Source organism: Pteropus medius, unplaced genomic scaffold, assembly GCF_902729225.1.
Source record: "Pteropus medius unplaced genomic scaffold, Ma_sr-lr_union100, whole genome shotgun sequence".
NCBI lineage: Eukaryota > Metazoa > Chordata > Mammalia > Chiroptera > Pteropodidae > Pteropus > Pteropus medius.
In genome coordinates this window covers 1,240,601-1,251,428 of record NW_024348082.1, presented here as the reverse complement: position 1 = coordinate 1,251,428, position 10,828 = coordinate 1,240,601, and the positions used below count along the sequence as shown (strand labels likewise).

General features: G+C 33.5%; 1 protein-coding gene across 4 annotated transcripts in view; it reads right to left on the bottom strand.

Moving 5' to 3' along the window:
* The window catches only part of ARL6 (ARF like GTPase 6), a 37,760-nt gene that overhangs the window by 20,277 nt on the left and 6,655 nt on the right, over positions 1 to 10,828 (bottom strand). For all 4 annotated transcript variants that reach the window (XR_005656384.1, XM_039879098.1, XM_039879099.1 and 1 more), the window contains 3 exons: positions 7,286 to 7,347; positions 6,804 to 6,872; positions 2,953 to 3,047 (listed from right to left, as the gene is read on the bottom strand). Coding sequence is in view for 3 of the 4 variants with exons in the window: in XM_039879098.1 (XP_039735032.1) it covers positions 2,953 to 3,047; positions 6,804 to 6,872; positions 7,286 to 7,347 (226 nt within the window). In the remaining variant the exon portion in view is untranslated. The remainder of the gene's footprint in view (positions 1 to 2,952; positions 3,048 to 6,803; positions 6,873 to 7,285; positions 7,348 to 10,828) is intronic.

Sequence of the window (10,828 nt, the reverse complement as noted above, 5' to 3'; positions counted from 1 at the left end):
TCTGGGGCAGCAGCTAGAAGGGCATCAGGGACATACAAGGAGGAACTGAATTGCCTGGCTTCAGGGCGAGGGCTACAGGAGCAGCTTTCTCTGAGAGACAGGTGCTGGTAGAAGCTCTTGTTCCTTTGTTGGGCCCTCCCCTCTCCTGGCATGCAAACACAGGCAGCTACTATATCCGAGTCTTCATCAGCCTGGCTAATTCTGCTCACCCTGCCCTAGTGATTCCCTGAGACCCGGCCCTACAAAATTTGTGGGCCCACTTAAGCCTCTTCCAGTGGCTTTTCCATACAAACAGCCTGTTTTGGTTCTTGCTGCAAACTTTCCTAAAATCTCTCAAAGGTTCACAAAGCCCAAGCAGCATTTGGCCTTGGTATGCCCCATACCTTTTGCTAAGCAGCCTCAAGCCTGGCACTAGCAGCAGCTTGCCTCAGCTTGCAGCTTGGCTATTCCCAGACACCACTAGGCACAGCACAAGAGGCAACAATCTGCAGATCACTTTGTAGCTAATACCAAGGGGCCTTGGGCAAGGCACAGCAAGTGGCTGTCCTTGGCCTGAAACAGACACTCTCTCACGAGGCTCCAGAACCAATACTCAGTGGCCAGCTTCAGACCACACCAGAGAACTACCCATCCACTTCCACAAAGGACACACCCAAAGGGCAGACTAAGCAGGCACCAGAGTCCTGCTAAAGTGATTCACACTCTGTAGGGTCAGCCCCTGAACAATAGCTCTCCACTTATAGTCACAGTCAGTCCTCATAAACAATTATCCTGAAGGTCAATACCTCCCACTGGCGTGCAAACAGCAACCAAGACTCAAACACAACAGGAGCACACACACAACTGACACAAGGGACACATCTGGAGCACCTTGCTCAGGCAACTGGGGAGACTGTGCTACTGTGCCCCACAGGATACCTACTACATAAAGCCACTCTCCTAAGACCGGAAGACATAGCAGCTCTACCTAATATATAAACAAATGCAGGCAGGCAGCCAAAATGGGAAGACAAAGAAACATATCCCAAATTAAACATCAGAACAAAACTATAGAAAAAGAACTAAATAAAATGGAGACAAGCAGGTTATCAGATGCAGAGTTCAAAACACTGGTTATAAGGATGCTCAGTGCTCTCAATGAGAACTCCAAGAAAAATATAAAAGTGGAGGTAGAAATCATAAAAAAGAATTAGTCAGAAATAAAGAATACAATTAAAATAGAGAATACCTTAGAGGGATTCAATAGTAGATTAAAGTAGAAGACTATATCAGAGATTTGGAAGATAAAGTAGCAGAAAACACCCAATCAGAGCAGCAATGAGAAAAAAGAATACTCCAAAATGAAGATAGTTTAAGGGACTTCTGGGACAACATCAAGCCTACCAACATTCGCATCATAGGAGAACCAGAAGGAGAAGAGAGACAGTGGGAAATTGAAAACCTATTTGAAAAAATAATGACTGAAAACTTCCCTAATCTGGTGAAGGAAATAGACATACAAGCCCAGAAAGTGAAGAATCCTAAACAAGAACTCAGAGGCCCACACCAAGAGGCCTCATAATTAAAATGCCAAAGGTTAAAGGTAAAGAAAAAATACAAAAGCAAGAGAAAAGTAGTTACCTACAAGGGAGCTCCCATAAAACTGTCAGCTGATTTCTCAACAGAAACTTCGTAGGCCAGAAGGAATTGACACAAAATACTCAGTGATGAATAGCAAGGACCTACAACCAAGATTACTGTACTGAGGAAAAGTTATCATTTAGAATCAAAGGACAGATAGAGCTCCCCAGACAAGCTAGAGGAGTTTATCAACATCAAACCAGTATTACAAGAAATGTTAAAGGGATTTCTTTAAGAAGATGATAAAGGAAAAAAGATAAAAAAAAAATGTAGCTAAAATGACAATAACTACATATCTACGAACAACTGAATAAGAAAACAAGACCCTTACATATGCTGCCTACAAGAGACTCACTTCAATGAAACGACACACACAGACTAAAAGTAAATGGATGAAAAAAGATATTTCATGCAAATAGGAATGAAAAAAATGCCGGGGTAGCAACATATGTACCAGACGAAATAGACTTTAAAACAAGAAATGAAGAAGGACCCAGTAATCTCACTTCTGAGTATTTATCCAAAGAAACCCAAAACACTACTTCAAAGGGACATGTGCGTCCATATGTTCATTGCAGCACTGTTTAAAATAGGCAAGATATGGAGGCAACCTGAGTGTCCATCAATGGATGAATGGATAAAGAGGAGATGGTATGTATGTGTAACAGAATATTACTCAGTTTAGAAAAGAATGAAAACTTGCCATGTGCAACAACATGGAAAGACCCAGAGGGTATTGTGCTGAGTGGAGTAAATCAGAGAAAAATATGCCATATGATTTCATTTACATGTGGAATCAAAAAACAAAACAAAACAAAATAAAACAAATGAACAAAATAAAGAAATTCAAAGATACAGAGGATATTTGGATGGTTGCCAGATGGGAGGGGGTTGGGGTGATGAGTAAAAAATGGGGAAGGGGATTAAGAAGTACAAACTGGCAGTTACAGAATAGTCATGGGCATGTAAAGTACGGCAGAGAGAATATAGTCAATAATATTGTAATAACTACATATGGTGTCAGATGGGTACTGGATTTATGGGGGTGATCACTTTGTAAGTTATATAAATGTTGAATCACTATGTTGTACACCTGAAACTAATATAATATTGCATGTCAACTGTAAATAAAAATAAAGTTATTACAAAATATATGGTGCTACAGGTAAAGATATATGAGTTCTGCACAACTGTTTTAAAATTTTTAAATTTTAAGTTAAAGATAATTACATAGTGCAAACACCACTTTTTCCCAGCACCAAAGAACAAAACATCACATGTAAACAGACCCCAAAGCACAGTTATCACAGACTGACAGACACATACACAGACCTGGATGATTCAGAAGAGTATCCAGTTCTTCTTTGGCCACAACCATTCTTAATCTATCACTGCTATCAATGACAAAAATAATGGCTTGTCCTTCTCTGTTTAATAAAGAATGAGAAAAATTTAAACATACGTTTTTGATGTTTACTACCCATGTGAATGTCCTAATCTGTGTATTATCTCTTCATGTTCTATGTCCATTTATCATTATAGGCTTAAATTATCATTATAATTTATCATTATAATGCTGTTTCTTAATAGTTCACATGAGTGATTAAAATATTAACCATTAGTGATATTTCATGTGAAATAATTTCTCTCCACTTAGATAACAGGGTAAATTTAATGACTTGTTATTTCATAATTTTAAAAAATTATAAGTAAAATCATAACCCTATTACACAGACATATCATTATTAATATTTTTGTATAATTAATTTTGATGTTTTATGTATTCATACAAGTATCTATGCTTATACATATGGAATCGTGTTTTATACTCTGCCTTCCTGATATGTACATACATTTCCTTGATCTTCTTTGGAGTATAGTCTGAACTACTTTATATGAAACATTAAAGCTCTACACTAATGTTTCTCAAATATTTTTTTTACCATAACCATAGTTGAGACATACATTTTACATTAAGATGCGATATATATGTAAATATATTTGAAATAAATCCCCTGAAACAATACTTACAAATAGCTTTTATTTTATTCTATTTTTTTAAAGCTGATAGCCAGCCACTGACCTAGTTTAAGGATTCATTTATAGATCACAGCAGCACTTGAAAAATCACTGATTACCTCTACACCCTTTCTTTTTAATGGTTATAAAGCATTAAATGGTTATAAAGCCACTCATGGATCTGTCATCAAATATTGTGTCAAACATTTACGGTTGGGCTTATAGGTTATTTCCAATTTTCTTTATTATGAGAAACTTTAAACATCCTCCTGAATACATTTTTTAAATTTCTTGAAACTTTAGGATCTGTTCTTAGGAATAAAATTTCTAGGAATATATATAAAATTTAAAGTTTTAGATAAACATTGATAAATTGTTTATCCTCCAGAAATGCTTTATCAATTTATACTACTACTATTAGCATTATTCCTACTTCCTTCACTAGCATGGTTCTTACCATTCTTTTCATATTTTGTCATTCTAACAGTGTATTATTTTACTTTTTATTTCATTAATTGCTAGTGAAATTCATTATCTTTTCATATACTTATTGAACATTTATACTTTTTTGTGACTCACTCCAGTCATAAATTAATATTTTAAAGTTTAATGTCATTAGTAATGATGTAAATATGAAACAATTTTTTAATAACATTTTCTCCTATTATTTAAAAAAATGAATTCAGATTATCATAGTCATATATTACTAGTGGATACAGAGACTGGTACAATTGAAAATATCTATCAAGAGCTTTAAAAATATTCAAACACTTTGAGAGAGTAATTTTATTTCTGGTATTTTTTCTAAGGAAACATGAACTGTGACAAAGATTTATGCAGCTTATACTTTTCAAGTATGCAGTTTATACTTTTCAAGAACTGAGAATAGCCTTCATATTCAAAAACAGAGAAATGATTAAGCAAATTTTGGCATAGGCATATGAAAAACGTTCGGCAGCTATTAGTTATATTCTTTGTATCTTTTTTCCTGATTTACCCTTATAGAATTTTAACTGAAAAAGCAAGATAAAAAACTATATATGGTACAAATTTAGAAGGAGCCTTTCTCAATTATGTAAAGCGTACATTATATATTTTGAAAGGCAAGAAACATGAAAAAGATTAACAATGATAAATTAGGAGTGACATTTATGGAAAACATTTTAAAAATCTTTTGTATTTTAAAACATTAATAAATTTACATTCCATATATTTTATACTTTATAACTTTTTGTATTGTAAGAGTAATAGGCAAAAATTACATAATAATTAACATTATAGAATCATGTAAATTACAAAGTAAATTTCCCTTATAACCTTATTATTCCAAAAACAAATGCTATTAATGGTTTGGTGCATATTCCGCTAACAAGTTTCTTCTCTGTATATATACTAAGCACATATTTTTATTAAGAATAATATTTTTCTTTATATAATTGCAATATGAAAAAAATGTCATTATAAATAATGTTCAACACATCTTTCTAAGTATGTTTTTTACTCTGACTAGTCTAAGTCATAGGATACATTTCAAAAAGCAAATATGATAGCTGGAAGGCATGAACGTGTTTCATTTTAATAGATATTGATAAACTATCCTGAAAAAGGTGTTAAATTCCTACTATAAGACTGACTCATATTCCAATTAATCTTTTTAATCTTTCAGTCTTATAGATTTAAAATATGCTTGATCTTTAATAATCAGGAAAGTATAGAGATACAATAAATAAATTTACTATTATTTTAGACTCCTCAAACCATATTCCCCATTCAACCTACAATTTATTTATAATATTCCTGAATTCAGTAACTTATTCCAAAAACTTTCAAGAAAAAGGAGTCAAAATCAGAAAAACTATTTTCTTTTCTCGAAGTACTAGTTCTATGTATTTTTATTCCTTGTAATTATGATATTTTTTAAAAAGTAGCTAATATAAATACATTTTTTCATAACAGGATTTTTTTTTACCAACTAATTATAGTAATAATTTATAGATTCCTATACTGAAAACTCAGGTTTTCTTAAAAAACAAAATAAAACAACAACTCACATTACCCCAGGAAAATTAATGCAAGATACTACAGATGCCACTTTTCCTTTTCCAAACTGACCCTCAGATCTGAAGCACTCGTTTCTCTCTCTCTCATAGGTCCTCTGGATCTCTAGGATTTAACTAGGCCTTCAATCTATTAAAGTACTCATTGAGAATAATATCTAGAATAAATCTTCCTGGTTCATGTCTGAGGAATACAGTGTTTGTTCCCATGTTAGCAGGAAAGAATCAATCAAAATCAAAATCTGATCTGGCAGTCATCACATACCATTTCAAAGGAAGAGTTCATAAGGACAAAAGGGAATTTAGTCAAGGGATATTGTTTATAAGTTTCGGACTCCAAAAAGTGAGTTACACTGCCCTTAAATAAAGGCGTTCTAACAATATTAGAAGTTAATGAATTCATTTTAACACTGTGTATAAGTCTTGAGAGGGTGTAACACATTTGGATCCTTAACTTGACAGCTGTTAATCTAATATAATCATCAAGCCCTGGATTTGCATTTGCTGAAAAATATCTTGTTTAGACCTGCTTGTGGAACAAATGCATCAACTGTTACAGTACTGTTTTTTTAACTAAATTTATTCAGTAAGTATTTACAGATCTATATGCCCAGCATCATACTTGGCTATGAAGAAATAATCTGAATGAGAAATAATTCCTGCCCTTGAAGAGGAATTCACAATCCCATTAGGGAGGCAGCTATGGTACATGAATTTAAGACATAATAAGTATAATTAGAGATGCAAAAGTATTGTGAACACGGGACAGGATAACTGGGCAAAACAATGAAATTTCACAGAGGAGGTGACTTTTGGGCTAGTCCTGATAGCAGGAATATATTAACCTTAAGCTGCAGAGAAGAAGAAAAGAACAGGGCGTTAAAAACAGAGCAAACAGTATACACGAAAGCCAAAGTTTATAAAGAATTTCATGCATTTAAGAAATAATGTGAAGTATGACTGCACATTTTTTAAAAATCAGTAAATGTACCTAAATTACATGAAGAGTAAACACTGCAACCCAGCCTGTGATCATTTGAATTTCTAATAATTATTTGTTATTAAAATATACTCATCTAGTTAACCAAAATTCACAAATAAACTTACTTATAATAGTGTTCCCAGAGATTTCTGTATCTTCCTTGACCAGACATGTCGAACACTGTAAAAGACAAACTACAAAAACAAACAAACAAAAAAACCCATGACTACATTATAAGTTACTAACTTTAAAGTATAACTTTCACTTTAAATTTTAAATTATTTTCAATCAAAGAAACCAATCTGAATATATAATATTCAACTTGGGCCAATTTTCAAGTAAAAATGCCATAAATTTATTGAATATAAATATGATTTTGCAATTAGTAACATAAAAAAGATGTTTCCTTTGCTAGTGAAGTTATCAGAGTTTGTCTAAACTCTAAATTTTGAAAAATAATCCAGAGGTAATAGTACAAATATTTTAACATCTATGAGCTTCTGAAACAACAAATTACTTTTTCTAAGAGTAGGAGGAATGACTTGGTAGATCTAATACCATTTTTTGCCTATAACTTCTTAGTCACAAGTATAATAAAGTGAATTACCTGGATGATTTGAATTTCTCTATGCTGAATCCTATTGTTGGAACTATATCTTGAGATTGAGCCTTTAAGAGAAAAGACAAAGTTTAGAAATTTGCAATTACCAAAGGTGAATTTTTTCCCTCAGGTTAAAAAAAAAAAAAGCATCCAGATTTTCCAATTCTAAAATCTGCCACCAAGGAAACAATGTGATTAGACAAAATTATAATTTTTGCAAAGGGATCATTGTGTGTAAATTCTTTATAGAAGTTTAAGGTTTACTAATTATGAATTTGTATTACATGTACGTATTAATTCACACTGTGTGACTTGCTGCAAGTTACCATGAAGCCATCCTGAGTTCACATATAGGACTTTCTAATCTTTCAATACATACTTACTGAGTTAATATATGCTACGGGGAACTGGTCTCATGTGTAGATGGTGAATATACACGGTCCCTGCCCTTATAATTTATAATCTAGAGGGGTAAACAGCAATAAACTAAGTTTCAAATGAACACATTTTCAGGCAGGGGTAAACAGCAATAAACTAAGTTTCAAATGAACACATTTTCAGTACATTGAAAGGTGACTGGAAGTGGGAGGCAACAGGGCAGGGGAGGGTTGGTAAGAGGCATGGAAGAAGGATGCTCAGGAAAAGCTTTGCTGGGGAGGTGACAAGAATGAATATCAAGAAGGGGGAAAGCTATGATAAGATCTTGGCAAAGAACATCCCAGTCAAGTGAGTTAGCCAATGCAATGACCCTAAGACAGGAAGAAACTTACCACTTGGGAGAAGTAGAAGGCCTTTATGTCTAAAGTATATTGCATAAAGGAAAGAGGCATATGTAACAAAGTAAGGGAGGTAGGGCCTTGGAGGTCATGATGGCAAATTCTTTGTGGATAAGAGATTTCAAATGGGCAAGGATACAGCAGAGACCAGCTGACAAGTCCCACAGGCAAGTAAAATGCCTTATATGACTACTTAACAAGGTATCACCTAACATGCCTGCCATCAAAACTGTTCTTCCTTTTGAATAAAAATCATCCACTTTCTGATCCAGATGCCTAGCAGTTATTCTTGACTCCTTCCTTTTTAACATTCTCTACATGACCATATCCTAAGTTTTATCGGTTCTATCTCACTAACTTAGGTCAGGGCCTTATTGATTATCACTCTGAATTACTGTAACAGCCTTCTAATTACTCCTAATTACCCCTAATTGTTAATATGCTACCTTAGACAAGTTACTAAACTTCTCTAAGCCTTAATTTTCTCAAATGTGAAATATATTATTATCCTTAACTCATAAAGTTATCATAAGAGTTAATGGATGTAAATAAAATACTCAACAGTGTCTAGTCCATAGTAAATACTCAATTAATGTTTGTTATTATAATTATACTCTCATTGATTCTATTCTCATCCCCATTTTCTTCATAGTCCCACAGGAATAACTTCAAAAAAATTCCCCTTAAGTTTATCTTGTTGCTTTTATATGAAAATAGGAGTAAAGCGAACTCACATCATGTTCACTTTGCTAGCCTACTTCTAGAAATTTACAATTCAAATAGAAAGAGAAGCTGAAGTCACTGGCGCTTGGTCACCTTGCTAGTAATGTGCTAGTGAAAAGGTATTCCGATGGCTGCCCTGATTTTATGTTTCTGAAGTTTGTTTATTCAGCTTTTCCTTCCATGTTATGAACTGCCTAGTATTCTTCTAAAAATATCTTTTTGTTTATGTTAGAATTTATTTCCTGCTATTCAGATTCCCACTTCATATCTTAGGGTTCCTTTACTGCACAATGAACTTTGGACTAAAGAGTTTCCTAATTTTATTGTCCCCAATACCTCACTGTTTTAAGGGTTTTCATGTGCCAGTTTTGTGATAAAATTTATCAGCTACTATAAGAAAAAACATACAATAGAAAGGGAAGTAAAAATTTAAGAAATCTCAGAAAATAGTAGCCTTGTATTCAATGAATTATAATTAAAACATTCATCTAGCCTCTCCATAATCACCCACCTTCTTCACAAACTCTTTGTTTCCAGAGATGCTCCCCTTTAATTTGCTGTTTTACCTAATAGTGATAAAATTAATCATCATTCCCTGCCCAAAAATGAAAATAAAAAATCATCCATCAATCCATTTGTCCAAAAATGTATTTAAGTAGCAAGCAATAGTCTAGGTATTTGGGATTCAGTGTTGAACAATAAAAGATCTATGCTCTTATGGAATTTAAATTTATAAGGAAGAAAAATTTAATGTTACTAACTGAATATGCAAGATAATTTCAGAGTGTTTTAAATGAAAAGAATATAAAACTGGATGATGTGACAGAATTATAGTATTAATGTTGGGGAATGGGGAAAAAATGGGAATTTTAAAAGAAAGGTGTTTATTAGTACATCTCTAAGAAAATGACAGCTAAGACTAGATTCTTGAAAAGAGTGATCAGGTTAAAATGCTCGCACCCCTACCCCTGCCCCCACCATGTATCAGTTTAGAAAACACCAGCAACCTCAATATATATATAATAAATAAACATTAGGACAGCTTAATACTAGAAACCATTTTGGGTCCAGGAAGTACCTAGCTACCTAAAAACTGATTTTATCCACAAAAAATAAGAGACTACTACAAAATGAGATTTGCAATTTTTTTTGCAAGACATTTCTAGTAGAGCACTGTAGATTTCTATAATTCACTTATTCATGAAAAATAAAGTTTTTAACAGTGAATGTAAGCTCACAAGAAGCTACTGAGTTCAAAGGTAAGGAGGAAGCAAGTGTTGTATCTATATCTGAGTGACAGAGGTTTTGGGGTCTTTAAATAAAGTCTTATTCAAGTGGTTTCTTGGCTATTATTATCAAGTTAAAAAAAAAAAGCAAAGCAACTTAGTGTGTATTCAGGATCTAGACTAGGTCAATCATTTCTGAGGAGAAAGCATAGTTGCCTAAAGATTAAGGCTTGGAAGTAGTGTCAGAAATTAGGTGATCCTCTTAAAATAGTCCTGGAGCTAGTCTATGCTAGTTCCATAATTCACCAGAGGTAACAGAGAGACAGAGATGTTGGAAAGCAATAGAAGATTAATTAAAGAGGTTCAGTTATTGACTGTGTACCCAGGCTTTCCCGGAGGCTCTCTGTGACTAATGTAATGTGTTAGGGTCACAAGGTCTTTCACAAAACCAGTCTGAAATGAGGATATTAGAATATTTTAAGATGACAAACATGATGCCTCCTTCCTCTTCTACCCCAGATCTCTAGAAATGACAGAAGAAATTATGAAAAAAAAAAATCCGTAAGAGCAAGTGTCTTAAAAAGACCAATACTGTTTAGGAAAGAAAGCTGTTCCCATCCATATTAAATATTATTCCTATGTTAATAACCATGCCAGGGGACAGAAGGTCACTAGACTCCTGGGGATGACTGGAGAAGAGACTATCATTTCTATTTTGTTCTTTGGATGTTATTTCTCCCAATTTGAGTATAATAGGCAGAGAAACGGTTGGTCCATTTGGGGCTATTAACTGTGGCTCTGGTTTCAATTATTTTGTACTTGAG